We start from the raw sequence: 23874 nt of genomic DNA, 5'->3' as shown, positions 1-23874 counted from the left end.
CCCTTCGTCGTGCTGCTCTCTCGCCCTCTTCAGCATTGCCGTCCCACCACACCATTCCCCCCTGCGCTCGGTCCTCGCCCCCCTCCCCTCCTCTTCTCTCCCTTCGCCCCCGTTCGCGAACCAATGTGTTTTCGAGCGAGCCGTCGCCCGTCCGCTCACAAAGTGGACGAATCGATATATCGCAGCACGCAGCGCGCACTGCGCTACGGAAAAGTGGATTTCGATAACCTCGTGACGCTCTATTGCATTTTTATTCAGTTTCACGGGCATTAAGCGGCAACCTGATTACGGCGGCGCGGGCGCGCGGTGGATGGAACGGCAAAGTGACTCGGCAAGGAGGAAAAAAAAAAAACGACCGTTAAGGAAAAACGCGGGTATGAGAACGCGGCTATGAAAACAGAGTAAGGAGAAGAGAACGGGATTATGAGAGCGTCTTTTGTCACCTGCTAAAGAGAGAAAGAGAGATAGAAAAAGAGATAGAACGCGTAGTCACATAATAATAATAATAATAACAATAATAATAATAATAGTAATAATAATAATTACGTTCTCTCGCGTTCACCCGGGTTCAAGCGAGTTTTGCCAGTTCGTGCCGAATTTCGCGCTATTATGTAACAGCGCAGTTGTTACATAACTAATCGGACAGCGCATTAATCCGCGATAAAACTTGCATCGATTGTTCGAATTACAATAGCGAACCGAGCGTGGAATTAATTGGTAAAATCCGCGAGCGTTAAACGTTAATTAACGCGCGACGTTGTTGCGGGATGGTTAAAGGATGGTTCTCCCCGATCTCTCGGGAAAGACCAACTTCGACGTAACTCGCGAACCGCACCAGGGCAAGTAACCGTCGTCGTTACTTGACGATAAAGTTGGAGCTGTACGATAACCGCTGTGGAATTTGGCGGTATCTAAAGCGACCAGAACTAACGCGACGCGACGTCGTCGAAGCCGATGGCGGTTGCGGGTCGCAGTTTTCGTTCGAAAATTCCGCGAATCTATTACACCCGCGGGTATTACCCGTCATGAAGGGGAAAAGGGGGTGGGGGAAGGGTGCGAGCGACGTCGTAACGATCGGCGATAGTTATCACAAGGAGAGGACGGAGGGTAAACAAAAGGACGGAATCGGCGGTTGTTGCACCGCCGCGATATATACGCAACTCGTGCGAGCGACGAAGAAAAGGTGGCGCGCTGATAGAAAGAACGAGGGTGGCGAACGAGAGGAGGGTGTCGGACGGTATTATAGAAAGCGAACGTCGGGAAGAGAGACGGAGTCCACAAGAGAGGACGGCGAGGAGAACGTAAGAGGGAATAAGGTAGCGCGAGAAGATGAGGAGGCGAGAGAAGGGGGTAAATATTACATAAGATGGTACTTCTCCCCTTTCTCTTCTATCTCATCGAGACCGAGGATGTGCCCCTTTAGTCGATATCAGTTGCCCCCGATACGTTACCCGCGTCTAACCTCTTTGCGCGCTATCCCTTTAGCGCGTCAGCCTTCGTCAAACCTTCCTTCGCACGACGGCTTATCATTCCTCTCCGGTTATCATTTTGGTCTGCTCTCTACCCCTCCTCTCTAATCGCGAAAACCGAGGTATTTCGTCTATCTCTCGCGCTGGCGGGGTGAAAGACGAATGAGAAAGAGAGAAAGAGAGAGAGAGAGAGAGAGAGAGAGAGAGATAGAGAGAGAGAGAAGACGAGAGGGTTACTTTAATTTGTTCCCAGCGAATTTAAGCGACAGTCTGCGAAATATTGTCTCTCGCGCTTGAAGCTCGGCTTTTCGAGCTCGCGCGAAATTAGATGCAACGCGCGGGACCTTCATTTCCAGACCGGGCGATGCGCGCGGAAGAAGGAGCCCGGGCGCGCGCATTACGACCCGTGGGCAGACACAAAGCGCAAAATATGCTTACAAAAGAATCTGCTCGCGTCGGAAGACGCGTCTGTTCTACGTGGTGGAATACACGGGGAGGGAGGAAAGAGCTAAAAAACCACCTCGCGAAACTGTATCGTCAGAGAGAGATGCGTCTTTTCTTTGTGCCAACGCGCGGGCTTGTTTCGTTCCTTCGACAATAGATCGCGCGAATAGTGAGAGTCAACCTTTCTTTCTCTCTCTATCTATCTATCTATCTGTCTCTCTGTTTCTCTCGCTCTCTCTCTCTCTCTCTCTCTCATCGCCGAATCTTAACTTTTTCAATTTACCGCCGGGCGTTTCTGCCGCATATAACTTGATAACGTGTTATAATTATGCCAGCACATCCATGACGTGAATATGCAATACGGCCGACTTTATATGAACACTCGCAAAGTCGGCGAGTAACTGTAATCTACTTATGCTAGCTCATGCATGAAGTTAATATACAAGGTTGTTGGCTTTGTACTTAGTCTGCGAACCTGTATACGCATAAAGGGATTAATTTCAAAGTCTACGCGCATTACAAACGTTTATATCGCGTGTTTTGCATGGCTGCGTAATGAATAATATTTTTTTTTATAAATATAGTAATATATATAATTGATGAAGCCGGGAGAGGGAAGAGAGAGTGATACACCGTCTGAACGCGTATCGACGAGACCATTACGACGTTCTTTCGCGCGGGCAAGTTGCGATGTGATTATTTCGTGTTATAATTTTGTTTATTACGAAATTTTGCACTTGCAAAATTATTGCGTTTTATTAACACAGCAATAAATTTGTACATATTTAACGTATAAAACACAAACAATATATATATGTCGGTTCTCTTCAAAGCGCTGCAAGATCCTCTCGACGGATGTTTATTTTAAAATGCATATATAGTAAGTATGTGTGTGTGTGTGTGTGTGTGTGTGTGTGTGTGTGTGTGTGTATACATAAAAGTACTTTCATATTTCGCATATAAAGTTCCGCGTTTTGACCTTTGGGCAAACAAAGAAGACATTTTGTACTCGGGTCTTACCGTTTACAATATTAAAATGCTACGACTGCGGTTAAAACACAAAGGCATATTGCTTATGTGCGGATGAAAAAGAAACTAGCTTTCTTTTTGCTTAACACCGGAAAAAAAACCAAAGATGTGCGATTGCAAAAGTCGTTTTTTATCTCTCGTGCTTTTCATACGCAGACGCGCTACATGCTCCGCGCGATATTTTCGTTCCAATATTCGCTATCTCGTTTTTTTTACTTGTGAGAAGAAATAAACTTTTTATTCAGCTTGTTTGTAAAAATCAACTCATTTATTTATGAAAACGTTCAAGTCGTCTCGGCTTTTAATCAATATTGACGTTTTAAAATCATTTTAATAGCAAAGATCCGTTAATTACGAGCGTATATCTTGAGTTTTTTTTATTGATGGGAGCTTATTGGATTAATGACATCGCTTGAAGAGATTACAAATTAATGTATTGGTAATTTCGTGTCTCTGAGTGTCAAAGACAGTCCGTGGGTCTACAATAGCCGCGACAAAAATATTCATTCCGCACGATATTTTTTTTTCTTCCTGCAATCGCTTTTCAACTCGCTCTTTCTCCGACGTTTACTAAAATCCACCACGTTTCTGTATTTCCCCCGTATAAAACACTTCCATCGCGACCTCACAGCGTTAATTTGTCGTTACCTCACAGTCAGGCGTTTGTCAGTGACAGCCGGACACAGGGGTGGCATTGTCGAGGTCGCGTGGTCGAGGGTTCGCACAGCGAGGGTGACCGAGAACGAGAACTAGCGTTTCACCGTCTTTCTCGGCCGCCGATAGACCGTGGCCTGGGAGAGGGTAGGACGGAAAAGGGGAATGCCGACGGGGTCTGATCGCGACGCGGATGCAATCGCGCGCGCGACGCACGCTAGAAAGCGAGAGGGTTCGTTTCGAGCTCTCGGTGCGCGGTGGTCAGCGTACCGGAACCTCTTTCTCTCTTTCTCTCTCGGGGAAGAAAAAGGAAGGAGCCCCACGGATGCAGGCGACGACGATGGCAATCGCGAGTAGTAGACGAGCGGGGGATGCGATCGTGATGGTGTGGTGGTGGTGGTGGTGGTGGTGGTAGCGATGGTGGCGGATGGTATACGCCTTGCGCCGTTCCCGCGCTGAATTATTGAGACACCAGCAGATCGATGTCACAAAAGGAAAACGTCTATGCGGCTTGAAATGACGGGCTTTCGCGTTGCTCATACATTATGCACGCGGCCGCTTCTGCCCCGTGGCCTGCGCGCGCGTGTACACATTCATGCGCTAACGTACAAAAAAATATCCACCCTCGCGCGCCCTGCCAGCATGTCGGGGCTCGTCCCTTCTGCGTTTTCTCTTCGTGCGATTATGTCGCGCTATTGCCTGTAAAGTGAAAAGAACAAAGAAAAAAAAACAAGAGAGAGAGAGAGAGAGTGAGAGAAAGACACGCGTCGAGGTCAGGACCTCCGTCGGAAGGTTTCTCTCTCCTCACGCCGCTTCTTCGTTTTGCTCGCCGCGCATTCCCGAGTGTATAGCAAGACAATGCGACCGTGGGCGGATGAGTTATTTTGTAATCTAGTAGTTATTCCACGCTGTTATTCTACTTTATCGCGTAGTGCGCGGTGATCCAAAGTTTATTAGAGTTTACGAGGAAAATCGCTGAAACGATATTATTAGCGGTATAACGTTGGAAATAATCCAATTAACCGTCGTTCCCGGGAAACTTTGTATGGGAGTCTTATATGTGTGTGTTGTGTGTGTAGATTATAAAATATCTTTTCCTAATAATAAAGTAAATGGCTTCGTAAAAATATAATATCCCCTTTAATACAAACTTTCGGTTTTATATCAAGTTTTGAGCAAAACTAAAATTTTTATAAACTTACGATAAGTTCCCCTTCTCTTTCTCTCTTTCTCTCTCCACATATATATGTTTAATAGCAAAGCGTGCAATTTCTGATGAAGTATGTAAAAAAACCTCGCTTTAAGGTTTTCAATTTATAAAGAGGCTGTGTGTGTGTGTGTGTGACTATAACAGTTTGACTTGACCACATGTTAGTAGTCTCACTATTTTTAGCCAAGGCCATAGGTTAGCAACGAAAGCGAAGCGAAGTAAGTAACACACGTAACACGCGGAGCGCAACGCGGATGAAAGCGCATGATCGACTTATTACTAGGGCGCGCGAAAGGGGGAGGGGGAAGGGCGGAGGAGAAATTTGGAAATTATCGGTTTTTCGCTCAACTCGTTGAACTGTGAGACATAATAAACCGTATACGTCAGTGCGCACCGTTAGCAGGGGTAACATGTTGCGCAATTTATATACGCGGATGTTCCCGATCGATTGGCCTCGTTTGTCACACCGATGAAAACAACTAGAATCTAGTTAGAATAAATCTCGCGATGGACAATTTTATTTGTGCGTTCGCAATGCGTCGCGTGTTTCTCCGAAACACGGATGTGCCGGGGAAAGCGAGCGACCTTAATCCAGAATATTTTCTCCTTCCATATCGGCAATCATTATTATTGTTATTATTATTATTAACTGTGATATAATTATCAATTATTATTATTAATTATTATACCAATCTAATACATATACGCGGTTGCGATATTGATAATCCAGTTTGTTGACTGGTTACGAAACAAACCATAGATTTTATTAAAAGTACTCGACAATCTCTCTTCGTACAGTGCGGCGAGTAATAATATCGAGACGATCGTATACGTAACTGAATATAAAAGCCAAAGAGATGATCACACAAAATTGTTGTCCATCGCGCGAAGCCCTCCACCGGGGGATGATACTGACGTCATCGAATCGATAGCCGCGATTACTCTTCGTAAACTCCGGAACGTGGTAAACAAAGCCTACGCCTTCCAATTTAACGCGCGTGCTCTGTTTTATCTACAATTTTCTTTAACCGTGTCGTGTAGAGTGTGTGGACAGAGCAATATCGCGTAACGTTGGTTTATCCGCGCGATCGATATATCCGCCTGAAACGTAGAGAAAAATTGAAAAAAAAAAAAAAAAAACGCGTTAATTGCGCGTCCGATTGTTTGGATCTTATCTCGCGAAATAGACAAAATGGAACGTTTCTGTGTTTATATTTGTGAAAGTTGCACACGCACACACAACGTGCAATGTCAACTTGTTTAAGGACAAACAAATGCGTTGGATGCCCCAAGTTGGACATCCAACGTATCGATATTCAATTAAAACGAAAGCAAATAAGCGAATGTAATGCAGAAATCATTTTTAACATTGAAAGTTCTGTCACACACACACATACACACACACATGCGCGTGCGCGAGACAAACTGTCTTTTAAAAAAAAGAACAATGTCTCGTTCGTTCGATGTCACAAATTTAATGCAAGTCTTTTATACCGTTGTCAGGTTTCCGAGAACCTCGAGCTTAAAAATTGAAAGAGCAACGAGGAACGAAAGTGGGATAATACAAAAGTGGGAGCGAGAGTAGCGTGTTGTCACGAAGTTGTCAGAGAGAGGGAGAAGACGGTGCGGTGCGGCATCGCGCGCGGAAGGTCGGAGGCGAAACGAAACGGTTCTTTGTCCTCCCCTCGCGAGAGAGAGAAGCAGTTACATAATTCCATTATTTATAGCCAATATATCCAGTTGAAGACAGAGGGGAACGAAACGGGAAGAGCGAAGCTGCGGCTTAGCTTAATTAATTTACGAAGTATCCGCGGGTTCTCAATAGAGTGTTTTCCTGAAGAGAAAATAGAATTTCTGAAAATCCCCGCGTATACGTTCTTCCGGGGAATGATACCGCGAGGATACGTTTCAAATAACATGAAGCGCATTGCGCTGTTTTTCTTTTTTTTTTTTTTGTTTTGTTTTACTTTCACAGAATCTGACGAGCGCGTCAATCGTCAATGTTCTGAATTATTATGTATAAAAACTGCGTGCGTTTTGCCTTCGCGGAGGCGAACGTGTAAAGACAAAGATGGAGAGATCGAATGTGGATACGAGAACCGAGAGGTCATTGTACCTAACTCGCCTGACTTTTAATACACCTGGTCAGTTGCTCTCTCCCTTTCTTTCTTCATCCCTTCGGATCTCGCGCACAAACCCTCGTAGCAATTGTACGCTATCTAGTAATTTACCCACTTTCCGCCTATTGAAACACCGCACCGTGACTTCCACTTTCTTTCGCGCACATCACAATCAATTGCCTCGAGTAATCGTTGTTGTTGCTTTGTGAATTCCCGTTAAACATTTTTTTTCTTTAGATCGTACTTTGTGATCAAATGTGTTTTGTATTATTTAAAACATTGTTTGCATATTAGAAGAATCTTGCGGTAGCTAATAATTTTGTTATCTCGGAATATGCACATCAAAATTATTGTAAAATAAAAAAAAAACAAATGTCTCTACAATTTCTCTTGAGAACAATTAATTTTATTAAAATTAATTGGAGAAGCAACGCGCGTTTCAACTGTTAAACGAGACTTGATATTCAATGTTTTCGCGCGGTGTATGCTAAACACAAGACGCAACCGAAACCTCACGTTGATCCACAGATTTACGCTCTCTATCTCTTTGGGAAATAACACATATGGCACAGCGCGCGCTCTCTCTCTCTCCCTCTCTTTCTTCTCTCTCTCTCTCTTTCTCTCTCACCCCTAGCTATTAAAATAACTAGCTGATTGCGTGCGCCTGCTGGAGCGTAATAGCTTTCGAGCGCAAACGAACGAGGCGGCTTGCTGATGCCATCGGGTTCCCCTTCTGAAACTCGGTCGCTTTTTCATTTCTTACGCAAGATCGATCAATCAAGGACCAACTTCTGTACAATCCTTTTTTTATTGTGCTCGGAAGAACATTTGTGTGTGTGTGTGTGTGTGTGCACGCGCGCGCGCATTTAATTTGGCAGAGGCCGCGCGTCAAAAAGCCACAAGAACTAAAAGTCGTCGATCAAAACTGATAAATTCGAACAGTACGTCCGTGATTACGGAGTCGCAGAATAAAGAATGGGAAATATCATGAAAAAAACAGCAACGTAAAGTAGGACAAAGAAAACTTCGCTACACGTGTCGTTGAGAAAAGAACAGAAATGAGCGACGAGAAGAAGAAAGATAACACACAGGGCGGCGGGGGGATCGAGAGCGGCGGAAGATCTGCGTGTAGAAGCAAACTGCGGACTGTGCGCCAGTTGATAGAAAAGGGTCCCGCTAATCGCGGGACATGGATGCTGCGTCGGGAGGAAGAGCTTTCTCTCTAGTCGCGGGTTGCTATGGGGAAAGAATCTCTTCAGAATCCGCGATCGCATCTCTCTCTCCACCCCTGTGGCCTGTGGCTTTCTTATAAACGCATACCGCGTATGAATAACATTCATACGCCGACCCGGATCTGCCGGGGTCTGTATCGCTGTAATATCGTCCGCGATCAGATTTCGCCGTATTCTCTCGAGAGCACTGTTTCAGCTTTCGCGGGTATCGATATCACCCTTGAGGACATTTAAATCTACTTCCATCCGTATATATCTCTATATCGTGTTATTATCTTTCATACACAAATTCTCTACGCATTCTGCGTGCGCTCTCGCGATTGTTGTTTCACCAACCGAATCTACGTTTGTCTTAAAGACGAGCGTAGCAACGTCGTCGAGGTGGTGTTGATGGAAAATTTTAGAAGGGGGGGGGCCTTTGTGCGTTGCCTCGAGAGCGCCGTTGTATATCGTCCAAAATGGATGTGACGTGAAGACTCGCGCGCGCATCGAAAGAGACTCGTAAATAGGATGTGGAGTACACGCAGGAGTCGTCGTCCGCCACGTATATATGTACGAGCTGCGCTTGACGGAAGGATGAGTGGCCGTCTCGTCGTAGTTAGTCAAGGATCATCCGTAATTTATGGGAGAGAGATCGATCGACTTCGAATTGCCCGCCAACGGGTGACGTAATGGATCGCGTGCGATTACGTCACGAAACTCCAATGAATTAATGCGGACATGTGAGTGCGTGGCCGTCTACGCCGGGGATATTGATTACGTCGATGAATAAAGAGTTTGCGTGTCGCGCTGGCGGCAAGAGCATCAAGAGCATCGGATCTGTGAGTCCGACACAATCGACTGTTTATCTTTTCGTTATCCATTTTGTTTTTTTTTTCTCTCTTTCAATGACGTTGACATCTTTCGCGGTCAACACCCGCTTATCGGAAGATCATTTGTCATCTTTGTAGAATCTATTGCGAGTTCGTGAGATCAATCATGGCGACAACGAACGGGCGGGTAAAAATGGCGTGTAACACAACGTTGCGCTGGACGCGCAAAGAGGAAACAGGCAAATCAAACGGTGAAACTTTTTTTCTTCTCCTACAAGCGTTTCATGTGAACTTTCCGCCATTTTCGCACGAGATTGATCGCGTAATCCATAACATCCGGGCTCCCGCACTTTCCATATCGACGTTCGAGTTTCGAAGTCTTTTCCCCAGACCTCATCGTACCCGGGGCAAACTTCGCCGAAGTCATCAAAAAGCAACGCGGCCTGGTTCGTTGGAGTTTTCCTTACGAACTTTCACTTGCTCCCTTTCCCCGTGCGCGTCCATCTTCACCTCTCCCCCCCTCGCCGTTGGGTAAATACTTCGGCCTAGTCAGCAGCTTCACGTGGAGCTGCAAGACTCGTGGCGCTTCGCTCGCTCTTCTCTCGACAACTCGCATAGGTGCGACTTCAACTTTTTACACGACATAATTTCGAATCGGCCGTGAGTTTTTTTTCCGCGCGCGCGGTTTTTCGATCAATTTAAAGCATCTGTACGTACTAAAACCGTAGATACTCACTGAGTGATCGGACTACAGGAAATTTTAGTAGAAAGTTTGATCGGTATGACTAAATAAAATACACACACACACACACACACACACACACGATTAACAGCTGTACACAGTTTTACCTGGGATAATGAATGCGAAGTAAATTATTTATTTGTGCGATTTTATTCCGCACGAAGCGATACACGAAAAAAGGACATATTTCTGAGAGTGTTGGAATATCATCCAATTTTAAAACAAAATATCTGTGCGAAAGTAATCCTGTAATCCTCACAAAATTGTTTTATTCAGACTCTGGCGTATTATTTGTTTTTTTTTTTACATCCAGATTTAAATCACTTTGGAACAGCGTTTTTACGTCGCGAGATGTCGAATTACTCGCGTAATTCTACTTCTTGGCGTGGTATTGACGAAGATTCGAAATTAGTGTATCACACAGATATTCCGCCATCGAAAGCAAAACAATTGTCTCGGCGCGAGAAAGAATTGCGGTATTAAACGGTCGGCTCCGCGACCGACGGCGGCGCGGGCCGTTTTATTACCGCTCGCTTGCCTTTCACGAATAATGCGAGATAGACGGATCTTTCGCACGATATATCTCGCCGCTGACGTACTTCGTTAAAGCCAAGCTCGTGGCCGACGATCATTCGTCGTCGCGCCTCGTACTCGGTGCAAAAGCGGCCGAGCCGCTATCCAAATCCGCCATTATCGGAACTCTTGCCGCCTCGCTAGGTACCTACTCGTGAAATCGTCAATGACAGAAGAAGAGAAAGACAAATAAAAGAGAAAAGAGAGAACGAGAGACACACGTGAGCCGGGCATGAAAAGAATAGAGTAAGAGAGGGAGAGAGATGAAAAGGGAGAGAAAGAGAGAGAGAAAGAGAGAGAGAACAAGAGAGAGAGAGAGAGAGAGAGCGAAAGCGAGACAGATATAGAACCGGCCGTAACGTCGGAAGAGCCGGCAGCAATTTCCGGTGGCTTTTGTGCGCCCTTTAAAAACGCGAACTGCGGATGATGCCGGTAGGCAAGGCAAGGTAGGGAGGAAGGGGAAGGGGGAGGCACGGTAAAGAGAGCGGGCTTGCCAGAGAGAGTTTTGCGAATGTACGTACGAGTGGTCCTTCTGGACCAACAAATCCCCGGAGCGAAAGGAGGGAGCGAAGTCGAGAGGTTAACTGCGGGTCCTTTCGCGTTTCTCCCTCCCGTTCTTTTTTCGCGTGTTTTATTTTGGCAGCCTCTCCTCGGGGAGCGAGATACCTCTTGGTTCGGAGATTTTGAGATGTGCATGCATCTCCTTACGCTCCGCGGCCAAGATAAATTCTCGCATGAATAGCAAAATTAAGCCTAGGATCCCTCACGTCGCCCACGGACATTTCACCCGGCTCCATCAAGCGTTGATTTCTCCCTTCACGAGAGAGATAACGTCCGATGCTGACCTAATTTCCATCGTCGAGAAGCACGAGGATACCGTGTTTGCGTTCGCGGTCCGTTGAGATTTTCTTATTTGCGTGATTACTTTTAATAACAAACGATTTGCTCTCTCTCTTTCTGTGTGTGTGTGTGTGGGGGGCGATTGCGATTGATAAGTATCCGAAAACGACGCGCAATAGATAGCGGACGGAGTAGTATCACATTGCTGTTGTCGTTGACAAGTTTCGTCTTTCAGAGAAACAAAATGTCAAACGCTGGCTCGTTATCGCAGCACGCGGTGTGTGTGTGTGTGTGTGTGACAGCTTGCCAAAGTATTCAAGCCATTCACAGCATCGATGACTTCATTGTTGCTCGAAAATTTCCTTTCATCGAGTCGTTTTTTTTTTTTCGGATTTGGGAATAAATTCGAAAATCGCACGGGGAGCGAAGTATAAGGCAGCACAATTCGAGGCTCAGCTCGTAAATTTGTCGAACATCGCAACAACGAGTGTGTGGACGTTGAACGTCAAAAATCGCTGAGAGCGTCTACTTTGGCGTGCGAGCTGTCACACGCAAATATTACGCGCGCGATAATGATGAAACTTGTCAAAACGACAACGCACAGCGCGCTGTTGTCGCTATCCAGGTGCGTCGTTTCGGATACTTATCAATCGTTTCTCGTACGCGTACACAAAAGAAAACAACATTGCGTCTCCTAACGTGTTAATAGATATCGTCTCATCTCGTCTCGCAGAGCGGACCTTAAGCCTCGGAAGAAGAACGTTTTCCCATTACAGCTTCAATCTAGAACAGAACTTTCTTTCTCTCTTTCTCTTTGTCTGCCCTCTATCGCCTCTCTGAGGATGCGTAAGTGTGTACACATACACGCGTCTTTCCGAGGGATGGAATCCTCGGTTCTTAGTAGCTTCCGAGGCTACGGCCTTCTCTTCTCCCGTGTCCTGGTTTTCTTCTTTCCATCTCTCTTTTTTTTTTCTTTTTTATTCCTTCGGAGACCGCAAGAACCGGGAGAGCTCCGCGAAAACGCACGCGCGCTCGTTTGATTGGCCGAATGTTGTGGGGTTCCGTTGGTGTGGAAGAATAAAAAAGGACACGCGCCGGTAAAAGACTGCGATATCACGGAGGGTTGGAAAGAGAGCACGATGAGAAAATGCGTGAGGCGAAAGAGCGACGAAGAGACGATAGAGAGAAACAGAACTAAGAGAGAGACAAAGAGAGAGAGAGAGACAGAGAGAGAGAGAGAGAGAGAAGACACATCGGCTGCTCCGAGTGTGCGTGGGCTTTCTCGCAAAGGGTGCGTGGCGCTCGGAGAGAAGGACGAGGGCGTTCGTGGAGGATAAGAGGGAGACTTACGAAGGGTAAGAGGAGGACGAAGGGTGGAGGAAAAGGTGGCGGAGAAGGGGGGACGGGGGTTGGCGAGGACAGAAGAGGTGGAGGAAGGGGATAGTGGTCGAGAGGGTGGGTAGTGGGGGATGAAAGGGAGAAAACTAGAGGGTGCGTGTAGGCCTGGGGAATCAGTCGCGGGCGAGCTGCGTTCGGGGTTTTATCTATAGCTGTGCTCTCTCCATCTCTTTCGCTCTCATTGTCGCGCTCGCTCGCACACGCGTGCACACAGCTTTTCTTCTTCGCTCGCGTTCTTCTTCTGTATACGCCGTCGAATCTCGCGTATCTCATCCGAACGAGACGCGACATCGGATGCAAATATATTCTCGCTCCCGCGAGAAGAAAGAAAAGAACAAATAAACGACAAAAAAGATTCTCGAGTATCCTAGCTGGGACTTATTTGATAGCGAAACTCGATTTCAAATCGTCATTGTCGATTGTTTCACCGTCGATCGAGATTTTTTTTTTTAGGTGTCGCGAGGATACGAAGTGTGCCGATACGCGGTTCTGCGCGGTATTATCTCTTCGTTTGTGTTGTGACAAATCGTGATTCGCGGCGATCCCTATCGACGATCGCTCGTCGTCCTCGGGGTGCGCGAAGAGTGGAAGTTTCGTAGAAGTTTTCGCGGGGGCGGAAAGTTCCCGCCAGTGTCACGATCCGCGTTTAATTGTTTACCAATGGTTCATATTCTGGAGATGGTATCGTCGCGTCGGAACGACCAAACGGTGAGTGCGCTTGCGCGAATAGTTTTAAAGTTTCCGACTCCTCTCTCTCTCTCTCTCTCTCTCTCTCTTTCTCTCTCGCTTTCTCTCTCTCATCCACCCGCGAAGAAACAGGTAGGTCTTTTATATTGTTCCAAAACGAAGAGTGTTTGTAATGTGTACACTCTCCTCGAACGCTCGTCACAAGAGGGTTGCCCCGTCATCTTTCGACGATAAATTGATCGATCGGTGATGCGATTAGGTCCGCGCGCGATGTCGAATTTCTTCTCGTGTGTCTCACTCCAGCGCACGCATCAGAATTCACGTCACGTAGTCGCTTTCGACGGCGACGTACGACACGGTGTGCGCGGAAATGCGCGGCGAGATCGTAAAAGCGAGGATGTTCTCTGAGAGAGGTACCAAGACGTCGTCTTGACGTGGGCGCACGCACGAACATGCATATGGTACTCGCGAGTTTACGATCGGCTGCCGATTTCCACGGGATTTCTCCCCTTCTGCTTCGCCTCGCCTCTCTCTCTCTCTCTCTCTCTCTCTCTCTCTCTCTCTCTCTCTCCCGTTACCGCGGCATGCGCTTTTACACGCGCCCGTAAAAAGATTCGTCCCTGTGTTTATGCGTGACTATTTCTGGCAGCTTGCGCTCCGCAAACGTAACGCCTGTCCATATGTTGCGCAGCCACTGCATGCGTAACGCTTGCAACAACAACAGTCTCGCCACGCCGCGGCACCCTCTCTCTCTCTCGGGTTCTTCTCTTCGCATGTATGTAACCCTCCGCATACGTTTAAGCGGGGCGCGTACGACACGCGTGAATCGCCGGCGCACGCCGGGACACGCGAGCAGCTGTTTAGACGCCGCGGGCGTGTCTGGGTTTGGTTACTCAGCGGTTTGACGAGAGCCAGCGTTCGCCCTCGCGAGTCTGATTAATCAAAAGTCCATTTATTTCACATTCACTTCGAGGTATAGTTGCCGCGCAACGTTTTGTTTTCAGAGAAAATCTGTCGATTTCTACGCGCGCGTGCTTTCTCAGAAATGAGAATTACGCGAACAAAGCGACGCGCTTTATCCCCTCGGCGAGTGCATTTCGCGTGTAATTAAAAAAATAAGAAGCTCGCCACGGAGATCCAACGTATGTGAGATCAATTATCGCGTACGCACGCAGCGATGCGATCACATATTCGACGGGGGTATCTCGTAGTTTACAATAGACTCGCTGAACCGTGTGTTGTACGAGGCATATCGGGATTATCTTGAAACAACAATTCACCAGATAACACAACGGATAGTTCCGATCGTTTGTTCCTTCTCTCTTCCTGTCAATTGAGAGAGAGAGAGAGAGAGAGAGAGAGAGAGAGAGAGAGCGCAAGTGAGTTTCTTCTCGCTTCTCGTGCGCGCTTAGCCGCGAGCGTGTGCGTCTATAGGTACGCGGCGCAAAACGTGATTGTATCGGAAACTCTCCGTGGCACATGACGAGTTCTCACGAGACGGGCCCGGGCTGGGTGTTGATGCGGAGACGTGCATCAATTAATGCGGCAGCACACGTGAATGTGCCGACGCATAACGCCGTCGGTAATGCGGCCCGCCACATGGCCGCGCTTTCCACGGCACATCAATCCTAAATCCGGATGCCCGACCCATCCCCAATAATAAACCGAGCCTCGTACCACTAGACGACCCGGTATCTGGGTACGTCGTGTGTAGCGCGAGTTTATCTCGCGTGTCGATTAAAATTCCTGATAGCAAGCGCGCGCGCGCGCGCGCACGCGAGAAGCACAAATGTGATCTGTGCGCACACCGCGCGAGGAAAAAATATCTGAAATTTGCGCGAAATAAAAATCGAAACAATTTTTAATTGTTGGAACAGTTTTATGTCAAAAATGTCTGAATGTGTTTTGATCAGTCCGAACAAAATTTTGTAGCTTCGTCGATATTCCGCGTCGATCGATCGCAATCCGAGGCAGCGGATTGTATATCGTTAGCTTTCTCCGAGCGAGATTTTTGTGATTCGCTTTTTGATCTTTTTGCTGAATTAGAAATTTTCGCGGAAACATCTGGAATCGCGATTTTCTTGATTGCTATTCCCCGCGACGACGACGACGCGTCCGTGACGTAGGTTTCTTCCGGGCGCGCGCGGCTGGGGGGCATTTACCGGTACCGAGAGAGATCATGTAGAAGCAATGAAGTTTCGACGTTGTTACGACTGTAACCCCGCCAAATGGGAGGCGATCGAAACCCGGAATGGCGCTACGTGACAACGGAACCGCGTCAAAGAGCGCTGTAAACCGTCGGGGCAATCGCATCCCGCCGCGTCGCGATTTTCCGGCGTTTGTTGAGCCGACTGCCACATCCACAACGCGCCCCCCGGCCTGGGCACTCGCTACCGCAGAGCCGTGAAATAGAGAGGCGTATAACGTTTGACATTTAATGCGAAGCATTGGCTTAGATTACAATCGGTGAACGGCGATTGGCCCGTAGGGGGATGCGCGAAAGCTCACTCGACTCGAATGCTCTTTCGACCGGAGGGAGTGGGAGGGAGAGAGTATAGTCGGCGCTCAAATATTTGTAGAGCGTTAGGGAAAAAACTGATGGAGCTGAATACAAAAAAAAAAAAAAAAAAAGAGAGAAGAAAAAAACGAGAAATTGAATAGGCGAAAAAGCGAATGCTTTATATCTCGTATAGGTACGGTCGTGTAAAAAAAAAAAAGAAAAAAAAAAAAATACGCCGACCGAAACCCCGGATACGTCAGAGTATGGTTACGAGACGGAGGGAAAAAAAGCGCAACGTAATTCCCGTTTTTCGAGAGACTACGTCGCTTTGGCGCAGTATCGTAACCCGGCAACACGCAGTAAAGAGATACTGGGGTATAGCGGGGTATGGCAATCGTTCGATTTCTACTTGCGCTTGAATTTTAGCGCGATGTCCCGGAAAAGCACGCCGAAACACCGGACCGGAATTGGTTTTCTAAACTTGCGTTTTTATTTAACGGACACGGCGAAAACGTGATCATCCGCGCACAAAGTGCTGCGCGCGTCCAAAATGAAAACGCGCGCTACTACGTGTATGTACCTGTTAATGCCGGAACTTACCCTGCAAACGTGTAGGCGAAACAATTTGCGAGCGAAGATATCGCGCGCGCAGCTGTATTCTGCGTTGCCGAAAATGCAATAAAAGTTTGTCCGCGTGTTTTTGCACGTAATCCGATAAAAATAAATCGATTTAACCGAATCGATCATTTCGCTGAAAATAAAATTACGCAATTTTGAAATTATCGTTTCTTCATTAATTTTAGTAAAAAAATTTTTTTTTTCTAACGCGTAACACATCTTTTTCAATTTACGTCTGCGTTCTTTTTATTATATACAATTTTTTTTATTGTGTACACAATTTTGTTATATCCGTTCGATCCTTTCCGATCTCAGTATTTTTCTGAGGAGTTATCTCCGTGCCTTCAATCAACTTATCAATCGATTGCCGCTGCACAGACGGCGATATAGGACGTTAGTTTGGGCGCACATGGCCTACGCGCGCGTGTTGATCGCCGTTATACGGCGTGACGTTCAATCACGCGGCACTCTGCTCCCGACAATAAAACGCGAATCCTATTTATAATCACGAAACAGGCGAGCAGGAGCCGGGGACGCAGGTGCGCATTTATTTCGGCAGTGAATCGCAACCTGGGCGATTCAATGCGGAGTTATCACTCGGCCGGAGACGCATTGTTCGGCCGCGTCAAAAAGTGACGCCGATAACGCGCTAAGCGCCGCGATATTGCTGACAAATTCATTTGGGAATTGGACGAAACAGTACCGGGCCTGAACAATGGAGTACCGGATCTCTCTTTCTTTCTCTCTCTCTCTCTCTCTCTCTTGCGCCCGCGCGCGTGATTCCGCAGCGATGAAATTCTCGAAACGAAACGTCAGAGGCACACGCGATTCTTCGTCGAAGGGCAAGTCAGCCGGCAACAACAAACGGAACGTCAAATATCAATTGTCGAAACGGCGGAATTAATTTCGGGTCGCAATTAATTTGCCAATTAGATCTCGGTCGGGATCCATTTAGATGTAATCTGCTTGCTGGCAGCTCATCCTCTTTCCGCCGTTCCCTCCGCTTTGGCGTATCTCCCACGCAGAGAGAGAGAGAAAGAGAGAGAGAGAGAGAGAGAGAGAGCGGAGCAACCGATGCGAACACACAGAGGACTGCGTTCGCTCCGAAGCAGTCGACAAATTAGCCGTATTAACGGGCACGACCGCGAACGCAGATTTCGCGCAGTTAGCATGCAGCGTTTCCCCGTCTGATATCCCACGCCAAGGATTACTCAAGTTAACTTGAGCCGGAGAGACGCCGCCGCCGCCGCCGTCGCCGCTGCGTGCGCGAGCGCAATCGCAGTAATTAGAATAACTGAATTATGTAACGAAAATGTGGAGAGAGTTCGCAATCAAATGTAACGTCTTCAAGATGCTTTGAAAGTCTTCGCGCGCTCCGGCTGATGAAATCAGCAATAAACGTTCAAATTTGAGAGTCGCGAAAGTTTTATTTGAAACTCCGGAAACTTTTGTCGGAGACGAAGAAAAATACAAGAAGCGACTTCGAGGAAGAGAGAGAGAGAGGGAGAGAGAGAGAGAGAAAGAGAGAAAGAGAGGGCAAGGATTCGTTATACATTCGATTATTACGCAATTTGTAATTAGCGAGTCGTCATCGTTTTCGAGAGGAGAGAGAAAAAAATATCGCGTTTTCTCATCGCGGAAGGAAAACAAAATATCCGGGCTCACACACACACACACACACGTTGCATGACAGCGCGATCGGTATTAACCTGCCGACGGGTAATCAAGTAATGAATACATCGTCGGTAAAGACCGTACGTATATAAATCATGGAGCGGCGAGAGGATGGCCGGGGAGAGGGGGGGAGGGGCCGCGCAGGGCGAGCCCTTATCTTCAATCAGTACATTGATTGCACGCAGGCAGGTCAAATACCGGTAGCCGCCACTCGGCAGCTCGGCCCTGGCACGATAGCTTATTCAATTTCCGAAACGGCAGTCACCATTCAATTCGGCGGTTATCAGCCTGCGCCCATCCCCTATCTGGATTTTGCGTGCTTTTCGAGAAAGCCGCGCGTATATATTCTCATCCCGAAAGAAAAGGCTCGTTTTATCAACGGGCATAAATTGAGATAATCAAGATCCCGATCGCTCGGTATTTTTTTTTTGTTTTTTTTGTTTTTTTTTCACAGAAATCGCCCTCGAACCATCTTCATCCGGTCAACGTCATTATATTCGCTCGGACAGTTCTTTGATAATTCTTCGACGTTTTATACGTCGCTTTTTAATTCGCGAAATAATTATATAGATCGCGCCGATTTTATGTAATATTTTCGTCGCCACTCGGATGTGATACAAGACCACACACCGATGATCTAACTCAGATCCGTGAAAGGCATTATCATTCGGCGCGTTTGCGCCGCGCGCGTGCATAACGTGGTTATCATTCGGCATCTATCCGAAGGCGAGAGACGACGCAGTTTTCCCTCCCCGCAGTGTACATAGATAATCGAGCTTAATTAATTGCTCGTGATGCGCGCTCGGGACTCAGCAAACACATTTACTTATTACCATCCATCTTGAGCCGGTGCCTCTCAAGGGGGATCGATTTTCCAAGTGCACGCGGCTGATGACACAAATTGCCAAAGGGTCGACGCTCGATCGTAACGCGATCGCCAAACAGAGGCGCGGCTTTTTCCTCGCGCTTTCTCTTTCACAATATTACGAAAACACTTGGGAACGCACTTGCATACGTTCTTCAACTTTCTTCGGCGGTTTTCTCGAGTAAAGAAGTAAATTTAGATCGATTAACCAAATCCTTTTGAGAGAAATGACGAGAGTAAAAGAGCCAAACGTGCGAAATATAGTTTTTTGTTTTTTTTTGTTTTTGTTTTTTTTTGACAACAAAGTTTAGCTCGTGAAAGTTTAAAACTAGAAGATGGTTCAAGGTCAATAAAACGTACCAACAAATGTACCAGCGGATGCAAATATACTTTCTACGTGTGTAGTATTAATAAACTTGGAAATTAAATTGATTTCAGTTCGAAAATTCATCCAGGACGCTTATTAATTAATTTTTATCTCCAGTACATAAATTACCCAGTTTGTTCACCTATGAAACTAAAAAAAAAAAAAATCTGCGAAAAAGACTTTGGTCAGCGATCGAACCTGAACTTTCCGCACAGTATCGCCTTATCAATTCGGTCATCAGAACGCGAAACGGATTTGTCGCCATGTTCGAATACGATGTGTCTACGGAACATAACGCAATCTTCCGCCTACGTAAATTCTAATATGTAAATAAATCCTTTTGTGTATACAGGATGAATATCCTCGACATATCCTCTACGTATATATCTTCATTGTGTGACGACGCGTTTCTCCGCGTGTTAACTTCAATCTAAAATTCCTTTGCTAAGATAACGCGCGCCAACGTATCCAATAACCCGTCGTTGCCAATTAGTTCCGTGAAAAGCACCAACGCGCGCGCTCTCTTTAACATTCTCGCAAATCACACAGAGAGATTATGCTTTAATAAAATTCTTGTGTGTGCGTGTGTGCTTTGAAAAGCTCACTCTCGTCTTTTTAAGATTAATAAAATAGATACTCGTGTGTGCGCACACACGAGAAGAGGTTTCCGTAATCACGAACGCGGAATTAGGTGGAATATATCTCCGAGACGTGACAGTATCTCGCTGAGATATTGAGCTCGCTGCTAATTGACGTCAGTTCCTCGCTCGCTAGTCCGATTGAGCAGCTGCCAGTTACCAGCGGGGCGCAACAACGCGGTTAGTTAATAGTCGGCCATGTTAATCGGCGCGTCTCACCGCCGAACCACGGGTCTGGCTGAGCGGAAGTCTCGCTCGTTATTGACTGGTACAGATCCCTCGGGTCGTAAGTGACATTTACACGATGCATTCAGCGTTAAACTCGTCCGGAGAGACAAGGCGGAAGAGACGGGAGCTCGTCGTATCTCAGTTCCGGTATCTATGCGGAGGTCGGGTTCCCCCTGACAACGGGGGCAACAACAAACGCCTAATGGCCAGTTCTCGACTCAAAGTTTAATTTCCTGACCAGCGGACAGTGCTTAAAGTGACCTTCTCCCTCTTGGTCCTTCTCCTCCTCCTCTCACACACACACACACACATACACGCACAACCCTCTTTCGCCTGTCGTCACGACCGCTTTCTCTCCTGCCGTCGTTCATCGCGCGCGCACCACCGGTCTCGGGGAATCGCGGCCGGACGTACAGCCGCCGCTATGAAATATTAAAGAGTTAATGGCGACCCTCCTCACGGACTCGCGAGTAATTACCGCCTGACAGTCGCTCGCGCGTATCGCCGGATTAATCGATAGCGCGGAGTTTGATCCCCCGAGACGCCCGGTAATTGCTCCTCGTACACACACGCGTTCGGGGAGAGACGTGCGATTCTCCCCCCCCGTACGCGCTTTTCCCTCTTTCCGGATCTTCTAATCTCGCTCGTTTTCCATCCCTTCGCGTGTAACTCGCCTGCCGCGATGCGACGCCTCTGAACAATCTTTCCTTGTTTATTTTTTTTTTTTTTCTTTCTCCCACAAGGGACAACGTGTTGTGTATAGACCGCGATGTTATGGTTGCGCTGCTGTGTATCGATCTCGCCCAGAAGAGAACTCCATGAACCCGGAACACTCATGCTCGCTCGTTTGACGTACATGCACCTTGTATAATGTCTACGTGATCGTGGCACTGACCCCGACCGTAACGTCGCTCCTCTTTGTGCGCCCGACATGCATGCGCGCAGAAAAAGTTTCGGGCTTGCCGAGCACGTTTTCACCCCCAGCATCGTATCGCGCACTTTTCTCTCGTGATTCTTATGAAACGCGTATATATGTGAAATAAAAAACCAAACAAAACAAAACAAAACAAAACAAAAGAGCGAGTCAGAAGACAGATGGTCGCAGTGCCCAGTTGTAAGCGTTAAGAACTGGGATTTTCGCCAGTCTGGCGTCCTTTCCTCTTCCGTTGCGTATTTTCCTCTTTTCTTAAATCCACCCACGTCCGATCGGATAGAGATCGCAAGTGTTTGTAACAAGATCAATTTTTTTTTTTTTTTTTTTAATATCCAAGCTTTCGCACACAGATAAATTTTCCAATAAAATTTGTGTATCCTATTTCTTTCGAATTTATTTCTTTACGATAATTACGCTTACAAATAAATTTGTTTCTTTCTTTTTATAAAACTTGCAAGACGTACGAAGATGTACACGTGTGTGCGTAAATATTTGAAGGGCGAAATCGTGTCACTGGTAAACCGTAGAGTCTTGCAATCCTCTCGCGCTTCTGTGGCGGCTCTAGTGATCCTCGGAGGAAAATTGGTCAGAGAGAAAGGACCTGCAAGGCCAGCAGTAGGATAATGCTACTGTTGAAAGCGCCAACAGAGACGCGGAAGTAGAGAAAAGAGAGAGAGAGAGAGAGAGAGGATGGAAGAGCGAGTTGCGGCGAAGAGTTCAAGACCGAGTGAGGTCGATGGAAGAAGAGACGAGCGCGCATTCTATGAAGGACAGGGACGGGGAACGACAAGCAGAAGAAGATGGGAGCCGGGATCGAAGTACGGTGTTCTGTGTCCCCCACGTCATGAATCATGCATCCTCATCCCCCAAGAGCGAACTGGAACGCGCTGCGGCGGTGCGACCCGTCCGAGAAATAAACAATGTTATTTGTTCGTTGGGATCCCCGACCCGCCGCAGCGGTTCCAAAGGACTTCGAGCGGGAAGGACGAGTGGCGAGTTCCGTGCTTTCGTAACCCACAACCGTGGGATGAGAGCCCCCCCGCTCGGGCTTCTCCCGCGTTTCCTCGTCCTTTCTAGAGCGCGCGCGTTTCTCTGTCGTCGCTATCGTTCCGTCTCGTTTCCATTAGTGCGCGCTCGTACTCGCAAGCCCACGCGCACCTCTGACAGCCAGAACTGTCAACGACAGAGGAAGCTCTCGCAACCACTGATGGTGTTTGAACGGGGGTTGAAGTGACGCGAAGGACGAGCGCACACACGCCGGACAAATAACGATACTTCCGTCTTCTTGGCAAACTGGATATATTTTCACCTCTTTTCCCTTCTTCCGTTAGTTTCGCCTTTCGTCGATTCTTTCTTCGTGTTTCTCTTTCTTCACTTCCATCTTCTCGAAAGACACGTAAAAGGCAAACAGAAAGATTTCACACGAATTCGCGCGCGCGATTATCTCCGCACATGTACGAGAAATATCATATTATTAGAAAATAATAATAATATTCTTCTTTATCCGTCACATCGCACTAACATGTGCCGTCTCTTTATTTATGTTGCAGATGAACCGTCCTATTCAAGTGAAGCCAGCGGACAGTGAAAACCGCGGAGGTAAGAACGGAGACAAGCAAGTCGATTCCAATATATTACGATCGAAATTATTTCTTATGGTTAATTTCAGTTGTTCGAGAAAAAACATTGCGCGAATTACTGTATACATTATTGAAAAAAAATTAAGTTATTGTTGAATTGCGGCTCTTAGAGAAAAAAAATTTTTTTCCGTGTTTGCTACTTTATTGCGTCCACTATTTTTCTACATCAAGACGAGGGCAAAATGATGTGACAATTAAAAAAAATGACATGTCACTCTTCTAGCTGATGAGAAAAAAATTAATTATCTTGGACTCTGTCGACGACGTATCAATTATTAGAACAAATAGGTTTATACAACGTTAAACACGTATCTTTCTCGGTTAGAAATTACCGGGGAGGGGAGGGGGAGGTAATTTTATATTCTAGTCCTAGTGTGTGTATCTTTAACGGGCTTTATATACCTTGTCAATCGCGAGAGAAACTATGTAATAAAACTACAGATAATTCGCTGTAATAGCGCAGTCGCGATAACACGCACGTCGTATAAAATTCATACTCGCGCCGGGGCGGCGCGATAGACGCCGCGATAAAAAAATGTACACATTGCTTGGTACCACCCATCGAGCCCCCGCCCGATATTCATCGGCTTGCTCTTTCTCTCTACAGAGTTGTCGCGGGGCTCTTCGCGCCGTATCTTCCGGCACAGCAGCGCGCGCTGCTACTACGCCCTTTTTTTTTTTTTTTTTTTTTTTTACCGTGGGTCAATTTTATTAATTACGTGGAATTTTACAGCTGACGACGACGACGACAACGCGGTCGGTGTGCGTTCGTGTTGACATTCGCTTATCGCCGCAGTAGCCGCGAGTCGTAAATTTCGCGTCACGGTAGGGATAACGCGGGAGAGAAGCGCACGTATGACGAGACTTCAGATAATCGAGAGACAAATTGCCGATTGACTATCGTTTTTAATGAGTAGTCGTTGTTGGTTATATGCAGTTTTCGCATGAACGTGCGTACATCACGCGTACTCACGCCGCACGACTACCTATACGGCGCGTTTTTCATCTCGTGTTTCCAGTTGCTCGCGTGACCGCGCGAGACCGCGCATTGTAATCCCACCGATCTATCCCATTTTGTCGGTATTATTATTTGAAAAACACGATCTCTCTTTCGCTCTTTCACTCTCTTTCACGCGCACTCAACAATATGTGCGACGCGCGATGCGCGTTATAACGTTGTGTAATATCTGACGCAAAAAT

General features: G+C 47.0%; 1 protein-coding gene across 12 annotated transcripts in view; it reads left to right on the top strand.

The window, feature by feature from the left end:
• Window positions 1–23874, top strand: part of LOC109863836 (CUGBP Elav-like family member 4) — a 596712-nt gene that overhangs the window by 497925 nt on the left and 74913 nt on the right. For 6 of the 12 annotated variants that reach the window (XM_020444444.1, XM_020444442.1, XM_020444445.1 and 3 more), the window contains one exon: window positions 22585–22633. In XM_020444444.1, coding sequence (XP_020300033.1) covers window positions 22585–22633 — 49 coding nt within the window. Of the gene's footprint in view, window positions 1–12658; window positions 13232–22584; window positions 22634–23874 lie in introns of those variants that run through there. The other 6 variants (XM_020444439.1, XM_020444441.1, XM_020444447.1 and 3 more) reach the window with 2 other exon arrangements.

This window comes from Pseudomyrmex gracilis, unplaced genomic scaffold, assembly GCF_002006095.1.
Source record: "Pseudomyrmex gracilis isolate BER0280 unplaced genomic scaffold, ASM200609v1 scaffold_13, whole genome shotgun sequence".
Lineage (NCBI taxonomy): Eukaryota > Metazoa > Arthropoda > Insecta > Hymenoptera > Formicidae > Pseudomyrmex > Pseudomyrmex gracilis.
This window is presented reverse-complemented; position numbering and strand designations above follow the sequence as displayed.